Here is a 19,927-nt window from a genome sequence, read left to right as displayed (position 1 = left end):
TTGTTTTGTGTCCTCAAGTGCATACAAGGCATCCAACACTTTGGCTCCAAGCATAAGCTATCCATCCTTAGCCCAATAGTGCTCCAAAAGGCCCCTAAATGCACTTCTTTGCTCCTTAAGCCATTAGAACCTGAAAACACACAAAAGAAGCATAAAGGACTAAAATAACTAAAGAAACATAACGTAAGTGTACGAGAACAAGCCATTTAAGTCGCATGAATATGCTCCTATCAAATTCCCCCACACTTAGCTTTTGCTAGTCCTCGAGCAAAACAGAAAAACAAAACAAAATGAAACGAAACAAAACAAACCAAAGACAATCTTAAACCTTCCAACGTTGCCTCAGGGATTTCCAATGCACATGACATGTTAAAAATCATTACTCACATAGATTTTAATCATCCTTACACTTAAGTACATACTTAATCATAGTCACCACATATTAGTTCACAATTAAGCATTTAAAACCATGTTTTGAATGTTGTAACATGCCTTAGAGAATTTGCTCAATTCCTTACAAGATATGCACTCAATTTTCACTCAGATTTTCTGACTACACACCCTAAACTAGTTATATGTGAGAAGATTGATGTAAACATGAAAACAAACACTCACATATATATATCACAAAGAAAGCAATTTCTGGAGTTTAATAAGCATGTTTAGGTATGATCTCATGAATGGAATGCTCCTACTTAGATGCGAGAACCAGTGACACCATATGCTCATACCAAGTTCAAACTCCACAAATTGAAACACATAACACTCAAGATTGAAGTCACGGGTTATACTGGGGCTTGGGGTGTTTGGATAACAAAGAAAGATAGGGATAAACAAAAGTTCTTTGAGCAATAGTGAGCAAAGTAATGAATTATGCACTTAGAATTTCCTTTAGAGCGCAGAAAACAACTTTTAGACAAATAGGGGAGATTCAAACAACTCTTATTTTTCTTTTCTTTTTCATGACTTTTTTTTTTTTTTTTTTTTTTTTTTTTTTTCTAGCCGTGCCTATGGCACAACAACTCTCATCAATAATCCTTCCCCCACACTTATTTTCTGCAACATATTAATCAAAAGGAATTCATTTTCCGTCATGCTTACTATGCTTCAAGAACAAGGGTACGGATGGTCCTAATCTAGGCTAGGTGAGGATGATATGGGTTAACAAAGAACATGGGCTAAACAAGGCTCAACGGGGTTAAAACTTACAACATATACGAAATATGGGAAGTAAGGCTATTTGGCTATGGTGGCAACTACACAACTTCATCTTGATATATGTTATGCAATTCAATGTCATGCTTTGAATGAAACGGATATAAGTTCTAGCATTTAGTTCTATCATGATACAATTGCATTCTAAGTAGCAACTAAGCAAGGAATAATGAGATCATGCAACAACTTTAGAAAACAAAGAATCACAGATTATAACTCTTCAAAGAAAGTAATGGCTCGAGTCTCACAGGGATGTAGCGTTATTATGAGTTCCTTCCTTCAAGCATGTTACAGAAACGAATTTTTCTTTTATGATTGCATGTGAAGTCATACATTATAACCATAACCAAGCATATACCAAGAGTAAATCAAAATTTTCTCCATGTTTATAACTCTTTTTAACAGTCATGCAATTACAAACCAAATCCTCATCATTGTGTTGGAAGGTATCCTAAGACATAAACACACAAAAACGACTCAAAACACTCTTTTTAGGTTTTTCAAAACATGTTTTTCAAATTTTTATGTGCTTTTCGGAGTTATAAAAAAATACTAAAACACTCTAAAACAGCTTAAAAATACCTTAAAACAGCAAGGAACAACGATTGAAGTTATGGGTGATAAAATCCCACGAATTTGCATCAGATATACTTAGTTACCCCCCCCCCCCCCAATACTTGAATCAAACATTGTCCTCAATGTTTTAAGCTTAAAATCACACCAAACAAAAGTAAACATAAAAACAGCAACTAAACATACTAAACATGGCATGATGTAACTAACAAAGAGAAGAGTTTAGGGACGCAAATCTGGTTGTGGAATGTAAATTCCATCTTCTCCTTGGTGATTGCATTGAGGCTTGATTTTGGTGATTCCACAGGCTTATTCTTGAACTGGGCTGGATGATTCTTTTGGTCTCCCCCTGAAGGTCTGAGCTTACTCCTTTTATCTGTTTCTTTGTTCAATCTTTCCAATTCGTATTGAAAAAGGTTGGAGGATAACTCAGCCTATGCAGTTGTTGCGCTTGTCTCCACATGCTTCAATGTATCATTTTCACTTGCCTTACTTGCTCCCCTTGCAGAAGTGGTCCCTTCTCTGGAAGTGTATCAACCGTTGAAGATGACTACTCGAGAGCAACGCTAGGTAAGCAACCAGGGAATAGATTCCAGGCAGTCGGTTCCAGATCGGAAGACTGACTCCAAGTGCCGGCTGATTGCTTCTTTCACTTTGCCATGCGAGTAAGAACAAGGACAAAGGAAAAGACAGGGAATGAGCATGATATGAGATACTTTTGCTTTTGAACTTGATGATATGAGATACCTTTGCTTTTGAAGAAACGGCGAATGAATCAGCACATGTATTTGTTGTGGTTGTCTCCACATGCTTCGATCTACCGTTTCTTTCTGCCTCATCTGTACTCCAGGTATCTGGTATCTTCTTTGGGGGAGAAAAAATTGAGTATTTCAAGAGGCTTTGCTGGGAGTGCGCCCTCAGAGGTGAGGAAGAGTTGGGCATTTTCTTCAGGTCTGCCTTGCCATAAAAGATGAAGGTTGACATATATAGGGATTTCCCAATAGCAAGTGGTGGTACTGTTCTTTTACCCTTGTCGACAAACGTCTCTTCGATTTCTGAGCAAACGCCTCTTCGATTTCTGAATGGCAAAAGTAGTCACGGGTGCGGCTCTGTCACCACGCTTGTTGGCAAAAGTGCGTAGTTGGGATGATAACCTTCACGTGTTTTCAACTTTGTCACAGATCTTTTGACAAAGTTGAACGCGTTATCTGAAAAGCCTCGAGTGTGTCTGAAAAGTGTGGCGAGCTTTACGCAGGAAAATTCGGCTGTTTGAATCAGTGGTCGTGTCGCCTTTCCTTTTTATAGAGGTATCGATCACCTCCAACATGCACACTTTGAAGATTGTCCATTTGTGAAAATCGTCTCCGACCCTTTCAGATTTTACTCCATCCACCTTTCTCTTTTAACCCTTTGACAATGGCTAACCCGTCTAACATTTGCTTAGATTTGAGTCTCAGCAGTGATCCGAGTGCACCGCGTCAGGTAAATGTATGGTGCCCTTCTTTCTTATCTTCTAATGGCCCTTTGACAGGTGAAGACTCTGTGATGAAGGACGCAACAACATCTACGATAGTAGCTAGGAACCTCCTCACTCCAAAAGATAGTAGGCTGCTTTCAGAACGGTCCGATAAGTTGGCCGTTCAAGAGTCCCTAGCTCTCAGTGTTCAGTGCGCAGGCTCTGTGTCCAACATGGGCCAACGTCTACTTGCTCGATCCCGTCAAGTGGAATCATTGATGGCGGAGGTGGAAACTCTTAAGCAAGAGATCAAACAGCTTAAGCACGAGAATAGAAGTTTGCATGTGCTTGCAAATAACTATTCGACGGGCATGAAGAGGAAGCTTGATGAGCTGCAAGAATCCAGTGGTCGAATTCAAAGTGACCGTCAAAGGCTTGCGACTTTCTTCCAGAGGCACCTTTTTCCTGGCTCATCTAGCGTTCCACCAAGTATTGAGGCCTCTTCTTTGATGTCTCCCGCTTCTGTAGTTTTCCCAAGTAGTGGGGCTTCAAGTAAACAACCTTTGTGAAGGCTCCATTTTCTTTGTTTTAGCCGTGCCTATCAATAAATCAAACATTGTTCTCAATGTTCCAATCATAGACTCACACAATTAACAAACAAACAAACAAAACAACAACTAAACAACCTAACATGGCAGAAACGAAATAGCAACAAAGAGAAGAGTTTAGGAATGCAAATCTGGAATTGGAGTGCTTTCTAGGTCTTCCTTTGTTGAATGCATGGGTTGCCTCCCAAGTAGCGCTTTCTTTATCGTCTTGCAGCCGGACGATGGTATGCTCATTCCTCACTTAAGACCCACAACATACAATGGATCTTTGAATGGGAGGTGATACTTGAGATGATCCGTTAATAGTTTAAGTTCTAGAGTGGATGCCTGAATTATTAACAACATATTAGTATAAAAGAAAATTGAAATTCGGGGAGGCGGCTTACCTGTGTGCTCCGACATGAACTCAAGGATAAACACATCTTCTTTGAACATTTCAGGAACTTTGCCCTTGGACAAATTATGTGTGAGGATTGTTCCTTGTCCTGTGTCATAAAATTCAACTTCTTTGGGGTTATTTATCTCAAGAACGTCCTCTTTGATGAATTCATGATATTCACTACTTTTCACCTTTGGAAGGGCTTCCAAGGTGTCTTTTTCATTTTCTTCTTCCTTGGAAATCATGAACCTGCAAGGAATAGGGATATTAGGTGGAATGGGGTTAGAACTAATTAAATTTGGAACAACCTTACTTGAATTAGATGGCGTAGGAGCAATAGGTTCCTCCGGCAAAGGTGTTTCCACCCTTGCCGTGGGTTGGGTGTATTCCTCTTCCTCAAATTGCAATCTTTCATCTTCCTTGTGATTTGATTTTGATGGTTGAGGGTCCGTTCCAACCTCCTTACCACTTCTTAACATGATAGCATTGGTGGTTTCAAATACTCCCTTCTGATTTACAATGGTTGAACTAGGGAGTTTGCCTTGGTCGCAAAATTGTCCTACAAACTTCGCTATCTGCCCAATTTGCTTTTCCAAGTGGTCCAACCTTTTGTCTTGATTTTTCCTCTCTTTGTTTTGAAGTTGGATTCCCTGCGTCAAAGTAGTAAGTAATTGAAAAATCTTATCATTACCACTTGAATTACCTACATTGCTTTGGGCAGGTTGTGGTGGCTGCATAGGTGTTGAATAGAATTCCTCATATGGCGGCCAATATCCTTCTTCTTGAACATGTTGAGGTTCCCACCACATAGAGTTTGAATGATCACTCCAATCTGAATTATAAGTATTGGAAAACACGTTATTCCTTGATTGAAGATCAAATGTACCAACGCTTTGCATTTGGGACCTTTCCATGAGCTGTGACAAAAGAGAAGCATTATCAAGTGCCATGTTGTGCTTCTCTAGTACTTGAATTCAACAAACAAAACACAAATAAAAAACTAAAACTAAAATACATAACTGAAACGAACAATCCAAGGGATTAACAAATTTGCTAATCCCCGGCAACGACGCCAAAATTTGATGCGAGAATTATACGCACACAAATTAAACCCTCTTTTTGACAATTGTAGTATATGTATAAGTAGGGATCGTTCTTAACCGGGGATTAGGAGGGATTGTTAATCACTTGGATTTGACCCAAAAACGTAAAAACACAATATAAAACACTATACTAGACTCAAAGAATGCAAAACTGAACAAACGTAAAATACTTAAAACAAATCAAATGATTAAGACTTAACAAAAGATGGGGGGGGGGGGATTGAGTTTTTGGCGAAATTAACTAAAATGCACAAATTGTAATTAAAGGTAGAATGTAAATATGAATGTGATGAAAATATGGATGGAATGCTAGCTAGAAGATTCTTCTCCACACATGTTACACTTGCATACAAGATTGATTTTCAGTTGGTCTTTCGATAAGTTATGAAACTCAACACCCCGGGTTAATTAGGTCCGCTTAAATTAACCGTCAAGTTCTCCTTAAGTTAATGAATTGGATGGGTTTGCGCAACGCAATTCACAACATTCTCCAAAAGTCCTTTACGTGAAAAGCACAATAAAGATACAATCAAAGATCATTAAGCATCATGAAAACTATAAGTGTTGACGAGGCATTCGTTACTATGATGAGCATGAAACTAGTGCCAAGAATTCATTTAACGCGATTGTTTATAAGCAACCTCCACTACTTGTGAATATAAGTTCATAACTATTAGGTGAAACTCACTTATATTCTAGCGTCATATTCATGCATGAAAATTAAGCGTGCACTCTCAATAAACATACATAAATAAGTTATCAATCAAACGGTTAAACAAATTGAATCCACAACTTATGAAATTCCAACCAAAGGTAATCAATTCATATTGCAAGCATAAACATGGTTTCAAATCACCCCCTAGCTAAAGGGGGTTTAGTTCCTCATACGTACAAGACAAAGAGAATTGAAATTAAACATTGAAATCAAAGAAACACCTAAACATTCCAACAACTCAAACTTGAATTGTATGAACGTTTAGGCCCTCTTCTCTTCCTCTTCGTTGCGGCACAAGGTGTAAGGATAGGTTGTGTGATGGTGTGAAGTGTTTTGGAGGGATGGGGAGTGGTTGGAGTGGCTGCAATGGAGGAGAAAAACTGCAGAAAATGGAAGGGGATGCACGGCAAAGAATGGTGTGTTGTGTGATTGTTTTGTGTTGTGAATGGAATGAATGTTTTGTGGCTGCAATGGATGCTTATTTATAGGTAAATGAATGATTAAAAGAGGGAATATGACAGCTAGGTTGTTGGTGGAAAGCTGGAAATGGGATGGGAGTGCATGTGGGTGAATATGTGGCTGCCATCATGAAGGAAAGCTGGAATTGTGGAATGCACGGCATTGAGTGGTGTTGTTGGTGTGTGAATGGGAATGCAATCTGAAATGGGAGAGCATGTGGGTGAAATAATGAAGGAAATGCATGTGAGTGAATATGTGGCTGCCATCATGAAGGAAAGCTGGAATTGTGGAATGCATGTGCACAGCAAGGATGGGAGAAGAGGGTGAATGTGCATGTGCAATGATTTCTTGGTGAGAGGATGCACGGCATGGGTAGGAATGGGTCTTTTGTTGATGATTGTGTTGGTGATGAATGTGGATGTGTTGAATTGGTGGTGCAATGATGAAAGAATAAGTGCATGTGGCTGAATGCAAAGGGAATGCAAAGTGAATGAATAATGAAGTGGGAAAGCATGTGCAAGGTTGTAGTTTAGGGTGTTTGAGTGAATGGTTGAGATGGTTTCTAGGGTGAATGGTGTGTACGGTTTTTGAAGAGAAAATGGCTGCAATGGTGTGTAATTGGGCTAGGGTTTAAGTGCATAAAATGGACCCAAATTGCTCCCCCTTGCATGGCAAGGGAAGGGAAATATGGTTAAGCCCATGGCAAGGTTGTGTAATTGGGTTAGGGCCATTGTTTTGTGTCCTCAAGTGCATACAAGGCATCCAACACTTTGGCTCCAAGCATAAGCTATCCATCCTTAGCCCAATAGTGCTCCAAAAGGCCCCTAAATGCACTTCTTTGCTCCTTAAGCCATTAGAACCTGAAAACACACAAAAGAAGCATAAAGGACTAAAATAACTAAAGAAACATAACGTAAATGTACGAGAACAAGCCATTTAAGTCGCATGAATATGCTCCTATCAAACATCATGGAAAAGACGGACAAAATTGCAAATTCAAACAAAAAAGAAAGTGATATCAAGAAGCATTTCAAGGTACATAGTCATTGTAGTATTTGTTCTTTTTGGCTATTTTAAGTAGCGATTATTAATTAATTTAATTTTCCAAGGTAAAGCAAAGTGACCAAGCGAACATATATGATGTGAACATCAACGATAAGACAAACAAAATTACAAATTCCATGGAAAAAATATCTGATATCAAGAAGGTACATGCGTTTTATGTCTTTCCTATTTATGCTATAATCCCAACAATAGTTGATTAATGAAATATATTTTTTTTAAGGTACAACAGGGCAAGCTCGCTATAGACACTGCTAAGAACATTGTTGCATATGGATCAGTCATCCCATTAGACGAGCCAATACATGGAGTTCCACTTGGGCCTAAGAACTACGTGTTTCTATTGATGTAGCAATTAAAGAAGATGCTCTTCTTCCAATACCTAGTTGTGAAGCTGTGAATATCAAACAAGCAATTGGGAGTCACGTAGCTTGGCCACGACATCTTGTTGTGATAAATGATGAGGTACTCCTATGTGATTTTCTTATGAATATGTGGAAAAAATTATCGTACTAATATGTCTCATTTCACTATATTAATCTATCTATGCAAAGTTGAGAACGAATCCACCCTCAGGCAAAGATCCCAAAAACAACCTTTGGCTTTGCGTTCACTTATGCTCATAGCTCAAAACATGCATAAGGATGTTACTGTACCTATCATTATGGAATCTGACCTATTCGGAAATGAGCACACAACATTTATTGGTGGAGATGACATCATTCAATTTTGTTCCATGGCTGAAATATCAACTGTTTGCATTTCAATTTACATCAGGTTTGACATAATCTTAAATTTATATACAATACAGTCTATTGCATGCACCCACATTGGGTAATGATAAGATACTAATTGCCACATTTTTTGTTGGCAACTTTGGTCAACGTTGAAGAAGAACAATCTTGATGGATTGTTTGGATTTGTAGATCCTGGCAGAATTTCTCAAAAGGCTGGCAAAAAGGAACAAAGATCAAATGCATGGGCTCTCATATTATAGAACTGCAAAAAAGGACAATTAATTTTTGCTCTGTATAACAAAGGGTTATTAGTACTATGTGTTTTGAATTTTTGTTCCTAACAGATCAGTAGTTGACCATTGTGTAATAAAGAATGCAATTATTTATGTTTTAGGTTTCATTGGTTGTTGGCTATTACTGACCCCTATGAGGAATTAGTGTATTATATGGACTCGCTTAATTGGATACAGATAGATCCTGGAATGAAGAACATTGTTGAACTGTAAGTATTTGGATATACGTTTGTCTTTATTTAATGCATTTCAAGATTTGTATATATTTCATGTGTTATATATTATCCTCTATGTGCAGAGTATTGAAGATATTTAAAGCTCAAAAGGGAATAAAGGGTCGAAAAAATATTAATTGGAAAGTAGTAAAGGTAAGGAATCTTTGTCTCACGGGTCCAGCACGCCTGTAAGCTTCTCATTATTCTTGATAATATTTTGGTGGTGTTCTGGAATACTGAATGGTTTTGCTTTTATTTTTATTTTTTTACCCTACCTAGTGTGTTTTAGCATTGGAAGTACAGAGTGGTATCTTACTATCTTTCAACAAGATCTTTTTTAGAAGGAATCTGGTTAATAGCCAGCAATAAGTGTAATAAATATTGTTATTAATCCACTAGATTTTTAAGCACTTGGTGTAATATTCTGTATATTAAAAGATGTGCCTTTCCATAGGATAATCATATGACAAAAGGTCTTTTTTGGCATTGCATTAACAAAATGATACCATCAGGGGAAATGAAAGAGTATTTGCTACTTTGCGCTGATAGGTTCTGTATTGGATGGGACCAGACTATATGTATGGATATGTTGCCGACAATTATTTGCGTTTTGTATCTAGGAGCACAAAAACTGAAATGTTACGCCAAACGATATGTGGAAATGATTATTTGAATTGCTATGGTCATGATACCTTACATCCTTTTAAAGTTCTTTGTTTATATGTTTTTATTTTTGCATTTCTGATGTGCGTGTGTGTGTTGTGGAGACTGCTTTAAATTAATCTGACTAACTTACATTTTATACTTTTTTATTTTTATATGAAGTGCCCTTTGCAAGAAGGAATTATAGAATGTGGATATTATGTGATGAAATACATGAAGGAAATCATTGATGATCCGAACTGCTCAATTATTACCAAGGTTAGTACTACTATTACAAAGAACACTTAAGCGAGTGTATTCGCTTGACATTTTATTAGCTCTATACTAAGTGAAAAAAAAAAAAAAAAAAAAAAAAACCACATTAGCAAAAAATACGAGTAGAGAGCCCTTGTTCTTTCTGGGCTAGTTGATGCTAATTGACCACTTCCTTATTAGTTAATGATTGAAATTAGTTTTTGTTATAACATGTTCTCTTCGATTGTGATTTGTTGCAGTTCAAAGAAAAAGCTACATACACTCAACAGGAAATTGATGCATTAAGAATAGAGTGGACTGAGTATGTTGATGACTTCATCCCAATAGATGAAACACTATTAACTAGTTTGTGAAATTTTAAATTAAGTGAACTTATAGTTTTATTTTAGTAGGAAACTCTACACACTATATTGTCTTTTGTAATACTTCAGTACTAGATGAATTACAAATTTATGAAGCAATACTGTTTAATTTAATATCTTGCTTCTTGGATGAATTATGTTAAGTCTTTTTATATATGTCATCATACATATTTCAGGACATGTATTGAATTGTTTATGACACGCTTTGTGTGTCGTTGCTAATATTCAATGACGTTGGAGTGCTATAGTACATGACGCTATACAGATGTCATGTTTACTGTACCATGATGCTTATTCCTCTGTTTATGACACATATTCCGCGTCTCCAATTGAAATAGATGACACACTTTTTTTAATTCAATGATGCTTGTTAGGTCTCTAAAAGCTATACATGACATTTTGCGTATGTCATGATTAGTATACCATGATGCTCATTCCTATGTTTATGACACTTATTCCGTGTCTTAAATAGTAATAGATGACACAAGTTCTTAATTTAACGATGCTTATTGGGCGTCCTTAAAAGTAATACATGACACTCTTTCAACGTCATAAAAAATATCTTTAATAACATCCACAAAGATGACGCTAAACCCTTGCATCATTAAACTTTTAACATGACCCATAAAATACGTCATGTTTGTAAAAATTTGTAGTAGTGCCCTTAATTTAAGGGGTGACAACTTTAGGGTTTATCGGGTTAGTAGGGTCTGTCAAGGTTGCTTGTAACCTTCTCCCTCATTTTATATACCCCCTTTTGTACATTCAATCCATCTATGAAAAACATAATCAAACCAACTTAAAACTTCCGCAATAACTGATAAGCTTTGATCACCGTCAGTCATATGTTAACTAGGTTGTTTTTACTTTCCTTGAAGACCAAAAGCAAGCATCGTGGGGTTAGGATTCCTGTTTTCCAAATATCACAAAGAATGCATGCACTCTCATCCGACTTTCTAAACCATTTTCTTGATTTCTTCTCAAGACATTAGAGGAATAGGGAGTAGCCTACTCCCGTTGTAGCCACCCTCCAGATGCCAATATTCCGACACCCCAACAGCTATCACAAATTCTCGTACACCAGCTTTCTATTTCATTATGTAATATCGCAGCAACACTACCTACCAGGTGAAGGAAAAGAGTTGACATAATTAGACCTGGCGTTCATGTCGTGTTTCTCATTTTCGTGACATACCCGATATCTTAACGAGTCGTATCGTGTAACACCAGTTAAAATGAACTGGTAATATGACCCAACCTGTTAATATTAACGGGTAATATGACTCGACCAGTTACTTAGTAAAGGAAACATATTTTAAACCAATAAAGAATCAAATTAAACCATAATACTAAGTCTATATCTTCTTCTTCTATTCTTCTATATAAAGTTAGAAGCACACAATGGTGAAGCATTCCGAAATGCCAAAAATATCCTCATTTCATACACAAGGCTAATGGATAACTACTCATAAAAATAGGGTTAAAAACGTAAAAATATGGAATTACATCTCAATAATGATTCCGACCATTGGATCAAATCACCCACACTTTCAATTAAATTTCACCCATTAGATTAAGCATACAGTTACTGCTCCAGATGAAAAAAATGATAATCGACCACGACTACTCCAGATGGAATCGAAGCACTCCATATCAGCAGTTGCACATACTAAAGATGGGACCGCCCTCCATCACACGTTCTCGATCACCACAGTGCATACAAAAGTGTAAATTGGGTAATTTTCTCAAACAATATTCTTATCTCTGCCAGAATTTTGCAATGGGTTTTCGCCATAAATTTTCACTTTCTGCTTCAATTCAGGTACTCTATGCCTAATTGAATTGTTCATATCTACAGATGTTTTGATTTATTAACTAATTGCCCGCTTTAATATATAATAATTTGGAGATTTTTACTTGATTATCATTTGAACTATTCGAAATTATTTATCTTTACGAGATTTTTTTAATGGGTTTTGAACCAATTTGTAGAAAGCTCTCTCTTTTGTGTATTGGTTATTCTGTTTCTGGCTTAATTTTAGCCATTTTGGAATGCCAGAGACATTTATAGCAGTTACTAAAGTTACACAATTACCAGTTCTTTACAAAAGGCCTTCTTCAACCGCCGAAATTCTTGAGCTTTCATCCCACCAGAGATTGGTGGCTTCAGCTTCATTGTCACTCAGACTGGTTACCCATTGATGTTGGGTACGGTTTATTTTTGTTTGTCTTTTTTCCCAGATTTAATTTGATGTATTGTATTATTTATCTGGCGACGATGCTCCACTAGCTTCGAATTTTGTGCTGCACATCAACACCCTTTGATCATCCAAGGGCTCTCGATAGAGTTGGGGCGGCAGGATCTGGATCTAAGATGGTTGAACACTCTATAGGCAGTTAATATTTTTGCCAACCAATCTGCTCGGTTGTATTCGTAACCTCTGGGTTGTGACGGTTCTTCATCTCTCTTACTTGAGATTCTTTGAATTTTTTGTCCACATTTGAAGACGAACAGGGAGGAAAGTTGGATAATTATCCTCCTATTTTGAAAAATAAGAGATAATTATCCTCCTAAACTAAGCGGTTATAATCATAACACGTTGAAAAAAAATTGGAGCTCAAATTTGAAACTGCAATTAGCATTGCAATTGGTTTTTTTGCTTTCCTGCAAAAACTAAATTGTTTTCACTCTCAGCTATGTTACTTTAATGTTTGATTTATTTTTAATTTCCCTTTTTATCATTAACTCCAGATTTGATCAAATATATAGGTTGATTGGTGAATCCCCAGTGATCAATGCGTCAATATATGAGTTGGTGGTTTCATTCTTTTGGGTAACTTCCTTTAATTCTTTTTTCCTCCTATCCATGAATTAATTTTAATTAATTTAGTACAAATGTTCATTTTTGGTTTCTAGGAAATTAAAAGTTTGAACCTTTTTTATTTGTGTAATCAGTTTTGAAGTTTGTTTCACAGGGAAAATATGGAAGAAGGAAGAGAAATAAAGGAATAAGAGGGAACAAAAATAGTTTTGAGTCATTGTTTTCTGTTTTGACTAACATAGTTTCACCCCCTTTTCGTTTTTCCTTCTATCCATGATTTTGATTTTAACTAATTTAAACAAAATGATCATTAAAGTTTGAACCTTTTCTATTTCTTATAGATTTGAGCTACAAGAGTAGAGGAGAAGAGGTCTTGATCATGTTTTTTTTTTCTTCATTTAGATGGTTGATCTACTCTCTTATTTGGCACTCGAACTTTTTTATCTGCTTCTATTTCCTATGCATACTTTTTTATATAGACAATTGGTGGACGATGTTTTGATGGAACGGCGGTTGTCAAGTAGGACGACAATCTATGCTTTATTTTATGGGCATGCCCATTTTCTTAACATGCCTCTCATATTTCCCATTATGTTTTTCCTATTTTTCAATTCACGCTCTTCTCTTTCTCACTCTTCGCCTGTAAAGCCGTCAGGTGTGTCGAAGTGGTTGGATATGTTTGATGTGAAAGAACTGGCGTGCTTTGAGAGGCTACGTGAAGGGTATATTTCTATTTTCTTTTTCTTCCATGTTTTATTTATTTATTGGCGATCAATGATACTTTGTTTTTCTTCCATTTTGGAAGAATAATGTTACAATTTCTCTATTTTGTAGTGGTTTTAAGGCTCTACAGATGTCCTTAATTGTATATGTCATGTTTAGTTTATCTTAATATTGTAATCTACGATCGAACCTATATATGTAGTATGAACACTATATCAGAGAAGGGATTTTTATTTTCTTACTTTGTATTCAGTGGAAACAACGAAGAACCATGGGAAGACATCTACAGTCGGTCCAAGAACAGTGATTATAGAATTTGGGTTCAACTTTGTCTTATATCTTGTAATCAGCTCAACTTCTTCTTATTTCCTTATATTCAGATGGATTTCCTCTTCGTTGGGGTTGATTATAGAATTTGGGTTTGTTCATTTGGTGTTTTAAGTATTCGTAAGAGTGTTTGTTTATTTTTTAGGGTGACATACTTATTGCGTTGCTCTTTAAAAAAAAAATTCTGAGAACACAATTCATTGGTGCCCTTTTCAATTTCACTGAGCACAGATATGTATTTGTGCTTTTATGTTTCATTGAGCACAGAATTATCTCGAATTGATGAAGTAAACATGTTCTTTATCTGAGTATGCTTTGTCTATTTTTGTTACTTCATGTTTTGTTCAATTTTTCTTTGCATAAATAAGATGCCATGCAAGCAAGTAAAGCTTTCTGGGTTTTACATGTCTACTGATTCTGAAGCTGGAGTGTCAAAGCAAGAAAATGGTTCAGATTGCGGTTTAAGAGTTGCTTGACTATTAAATATTTTATGTTGTTTAAAATATTGTTCAACGAAGAGTTGCTTGGCTATTAATTAGTGTAAGATTTAGAGAAATGTAGTTAACCAATTCTTAAACCGCAATCTAAAAACCATTTTCATGGTTTTGACACTCGAACTTCAGAATCAATAGACATGTAAAACCCAGAAAGCTTTACTTGCTTGCATGGCATCTTATTTATGCAAAGAAAAATTAATCGAAACATGAAGTAACAAAAATAGACAAAGCATACTCAGATAAAGAACATGTTTACTTCATCAATTCGAGATAATTTTGCGCTCAATGAAACATTAAAGCACAAATACATATCCGTGCTCAATGAAATTGAAAAGAGCACCAATGAATTGTGTTCTTAGACTTTTATTTTTTTTGTAGTGTTTATGCATTCTTGTCTCTCCCCCTCACTCCTATTCAAATAAAAGGAGAAGCAGTGCTACCCGTACTTTTCCCCTTTCCTAAAAGAACATACATAAAGCAAGGGTTCCAAGTCTCTTTCTTTATTTTGGTCAAAGTAAAGAGCAACGCAATAAGGATATCACCCTAAAAAATAAGCAAACACTCTTACAAATACTTAAAACACCAAATGAACAAACCCAAATTCTATAATCAACCCCAACGAAGAGGAAATCCAACTGAATATAAGGAAATAAGAAGAAGTTGAACTGATTACAAGAAATAAGAAGTTGAACCCAAATTCTACAATCACTGTTCTTGGACCGACTGTAGATATCTTCCCATGGTTCTTTGTTTCCTCTGAATACAAAGTAAGAAAATAAAATCCCTTCTCTAATATAGTGTTCATACTGCATATATAGGTTTGATCGTAGATTACAGTATTAAGATAAATTAAACATGACATAAACAATTAAGGACATCTTTAGAGCCTTAAAACCATTACAGAATAGAGCAATTGTAACATTTTTCTTCCAAAATGGAAAAAGAACAAAGTATCATATGATCGCCAATAAATAAATATAACATGGAAGAAAAAGTAAATAGAAATATACCCTTCACGTATCCTCTCAAAGCACGCCAATTTTTTCACATCAAACATATCCAACCACTTTGACACACTTGACGGCTCTACAGGCGAAGAGTGAGAAAGAGAAGAGCGTGAATTGAAAAATAGGAAAAACAAAATGGGAAATATGAGAGACATGTTAAGAAAATGGGCATGCCCATAAAATAAAGCATAGATCGTCATCCTACCTGACAACTGTCGTCCCATCAAAACATCATCCACCAATTGTCTATAAAAAAAGTATGCATAGAAAATAGAAGTAGATAAAAAGGTCCGAGCGCCAAATAAGAGAGTAGATCAACCATCTAAATGAAGAAATAAAAAACATGATCAAGACCTCTTCTCCTCCGCTCTTGTTGCCCAAATCTATAAGAAAAGGTTCAAACTTTAATGATCATTTTGTTTAAATTAGTTAAAAACAAAATCATGGACAGAAGGAAAAACGAAAAGGGATGAAACTATGTTACTCAAAACAGAAAAGGATGACTCAAAACTAATTTTGTTCCCTCTTCTTCAACTATTTCTCTTCCTTCTTCCATATTTTCACTGTGAAACAAACTTCAAAACTGATTACACAAATAAAAAAAGGTTCAAACTTTTAATTTACTAGAAACCAAAAATGAACATTTCTACTAAATTAATTAAAATTAATTCATAGGAACAAGTTTTTCAGTAAAATCCCATAAAAAAACTGTTGCGCTTGGGGCATTTTACCGCAGTACGTAGAAAGGGGCGGTGAAGGTGATAGCGTGGAGGTTCTGGCCATTTGATAAGGATTTGGTTTTAATGAAGGATCGGAAGATGGTAATTTTTAATTCTCCCTTTACTTCAAATGTTGCAGATCCATAAGAAAGAGGTGTTTCACTTCATTGGTTTGTATATTAGCAATTTTTATATATTTGTAACCGTATGATAGGATTACAAATGGTAACGATTTCACTAAATCTCTCTAGCTTTAATTCTTTGTTGTTTTATCCTTTCTGTGTGAGATTTTATCTTATTATTTATAATCTCTGCATTCTTATTCATGTGCTTATAACAACCATTTATTGATTATTATTTTTCTTGCAGTTCCAAGCTTTTGATGAGTTAAGGCCAAATCTCACGATCTCCCTCCTTATCCTGCTTTCTTTCAATTTCTTGGTATATGCAATATTTCTTTGCCGGGATTTTTTATAATATTATTACTATTATTATATTTTCTTCTTCTATATATATAAATACAAAACAAAACAAAACTACCACGTAGATGGATAAAAAGGTAAAAACATGGGTATAGAGTTTTTTTCCTTTGGTAGAATGGCTATAGAGTATTTAGGGTTTTCATTTAAGTTCGTAATATGCTTTTCAATTACTGAATAATTTATTTCTCCCTCTCCTTCTTATAGGGAAATCTATATATGGAACGATTATTGTTGAACTTGATGCCTGTTTCATTTGGAGAATAGTCATTCTGACTTTTCTCAGTCTAATTCCTTTTTACTATTCATATTCCTTTTCCATTTTCATTACATGTACGTAAATGTGGATCGATTTTTAGTCATCAAAATTCATATGTTTTGCAGGTTCTTGATTGCGGTGAGAAGATTGAGCTGTTGGGGGTTAAAACTAATAATCTTCGCTCCCAGGTTAGTCCATAGTTTATGTGTATCAGAGTAATATTTGATTTCTTAATAGGTGGCTTCATTCAAATGGAGTTTGTTTTTAAATTGAGTTCTTACAATTGTGGCAACATAAAATTGACAAAGCAGTTTGCATGTGGAATGGGAAAGGGTAAGATATATATCAAGATATAATAGATAACATACTATGAAGCTAGAAACCTATCAACATCTTTAGCAATTTTTAATAAGATAAATTGTTCAAACAAATGTGATAAAAGTCAGTGTATTTTGTGGTACTGTAAGGAAAAAAAAAAAAAATATATATATATATATGAATTTTTACTCTTCAACTTAATGTCATAGATTAATTGTTTAATTTATTCTTATACATTATTATTTGATTCCTTGAAGTATTTTTACCTTTATTTTTTCCTAATCTGTTTGTATGTGCTTCCGCGCGTATAAGGAGCCTTTATTTTATCACGCATTTTACACCCAACTTAATCATATTCCAATACCTTTTATTTGTATTTATATGTTGTATTTTATTTTTAGAACGCCATATGAGAAAGAAAACAACTACCACAATACATCTTAAGGGGCGCATAGCGCCCGTGATTAAAAAAGGCCTCTCGCATGCACGTGAGCGCGTATAGGAGGATAATTGCAATTGCAATTTCAAATTTGAGCTCCAATTTTTTTTTCAACGTGTTATAATTATAATCTCTCAGTTTAGGAGGATAATTATCCAGCTTTTCCTCCATGTTCGTCTTAAAATGCCTAGCGATCAATTCCATAAAATGTGGACAAAAAATTCAAAGAATCTCAAGTAAGAGAGATGAAGAACCGTCACAACCCAGAGGTTACGAACACAACTGAGTGGAATGGTGGGCAAAAGTATTAATTGACTGTAGAGTGTTCAACCATCTCAGATTTGGATCCTGCCGCCCCAACTCTATTGAGAGCCCTAGGATGATCAAAGGGTGTTAACGTGCAATAGCGGAGCATCGTCATCAGATAAATAATACAATACATCAAATTAAATCCGGGAAAAAAGACAAACAAAAATAAACCGTACCCGACACCAATGGGTCACCAGTCTGAGCGACAATGAAACTGAAGCCACCAATCTCTGGTGAGATGAAAGGTCAAGAATTTCGGCGGCTGAAGAAGGCTTTTTGTAAAGAACTGGTAATTGAGTAACTTCAGTAACTCCTATAAATGTCTCTGGTATTCCAGAATGGCAAAAATTAAGCCATAAACTGAATAACCAATACACAAAAGAGAGAGCTTTCAACAAATTGGTCCAAAATCCATTAAAAAAATCTGGTAAAGATAAATAATTTCAAATAGTTCAAATGATAATCAAGTAAAAATCTCCAAATTATTATATATTAAAGTGGGCAATTAGTTAATAAATCAAAACATTAGACTATGAACAATTCAATTAGGCATAGAGTACCTGAATTGAAGCAGAAAGTGAAAAATTTTGGCCCCATTTCAAAATTTTGGCATAGATAAGAATATTGTTTGAGAAAATTATGCAATTTACTCTTTTGTATGCACTGTGGTGATCGAGAACGTGCGATTAGGGGTGGGCACGGTTTGGTTTGATGCGGTTTTGAGTGAAACCGAAACCGAAACCAAAATTTTTTGCGGTTCGGTTCGGTGCGGTTTCAAACGATTTCGGTTTGGTTTTTAAGAAAAAATGTACAATTTGCAATTTAACATATTAATAAGCATTTCCCAATAGTAATAGGAAAAAGACATTTGTTATGTAAACAATTAGCATGTTGCATGCAGTTGTGATGTTAAAACATGTTTGTGCAATAAAAGGGTGTCCCTTACAATGTTTATCATAAACAAGTTGAATAAATTTGAATTCATTAAAAGTGAGCGAAACTTTCATACTAGAATATATGATATCATGCTTCAAATGAGTAGACTTCATTAGATCATTGTTCGACTCTTGATAACAAGATTAGTCCACCCTTGTACATATATGTGTGTGTGATGGTATAAAATAACAAAGGTCCTTCAAGTTAATGAACGAAAGAAAGTGGTGAATGATGATATTCTAGTGTGGTTGAGTCCATACTAAGTGTATAGATTTTAACAAACAACCAATTAAAACATGAAATCTAATATGGACATTTAATTAAATATTTATTAATATTTGCGGTGCAGTTCGGTTTCAGTGCAGTTTTCAATAGCCAAAACCGAAACCAAACCGTTTTCTATGTTGCGGTTCGGTTTCAAAATCGAAACCGTTTCAAAACCGCAAAACCAAACCATTCGGTGCGGTTCGATTTGGTTTGTGTTTCAGTTTCTGTTTTCAATTCTAAGTGCCCACCCCTACGTGCGATGGAGGGTAGTTCCATCTCCAATCTGTGCAATTGCTGATATGGAGTGCTTCGATTCCATTTGGAGTAGTTGTGGTCGATTATCCTTTTTTTCATCTGGAGCAGTAATTGTATGCTTAATCTAATGGGTGAAAATTAATTTAAAGTGTGGGTGATTTGATCCAATGGTCGGAATCATTATTGAGATGTAATTCCATATTTTTACGTTTTTAACCCTATTTTTATGAGCAGTTATCCATTAGCCTTGTGTATGAAATGAGGACATTTTTGGCATTTCGGAATGCTTCACCATTGTGTGCTTCTGACTTTATATATATATATATATATATATATATATATATATATATATATATTAGAAAGCTAGAATACAACCTTGGAATTGGATCCGCTCCGAATCCCTTCACTGGGGATCTCGGGCATCAATGAATAGTAACCGTTCATCAAAGATCGTTCGGCCATAATTTTTTTCTTT

General features: G+C 35.5%; 1 protein-coding gene and 1 long non-coding RNA gene across 2 annotated transcripts; both read left to right on the top strand.

Moving 5' to 3' along the window:
• The first annotated feature begins 8,204 nt into the window (after window positions 1-8,204).
• On the top strand, window positions 8,205-10,086 carry LOC148690202 (uncharacterized). Its single transcript, XM_088687215.1, has 5 exons — window positions 8,205-8,347; window positions 8,702-8,809; window positions 8,899-8,968; window positions 9,641-9,736; window positions 9,973-10,086. Exons 1-5 carry the CDS (start codon window positions 8,205-8,207, stop codon window positions 10,084-10,086), a joined length of 531 nt encoding a protein of 176 aa, XP_088543341.1.
• Window positions 10,087-16,151: 6,065 nt separating this feature from the next.
• On the top strand, window positions 16,152-17,213 carry LOC148690201 (uncharacterized). The gene is made up of 3 exons (XR_015958048.1): window positions 16,152-16,292; window positions 16,560-16,631; window positions 17,054-17,213. It is a non-coding gene; the product is annotated as an uncharacterized LOC148690201 (long non-coding RNA).
• Window positions 17,214-19,927: the final 2,714 nt, after the last annotated feature.

Source organism: Pyrus communis, chromosome 16, assembly GCF_041283825.1.
Source record: "Pyrus communis isolate YQ-2024b chromosome 16, ASM4128382v1, whole genome shotgun sequence".
Lineage (NCBI taxonomy): Eukaryota > Viridiplantae > Streptophyta > Magnoliopsida > Rosales > Rosaceae > Pyrus > Pyrus communis.
Note: the sequence above shows the minus strand (reverse complement) of the source record. Positions and strands in the feature narration are given on the sequence as shown.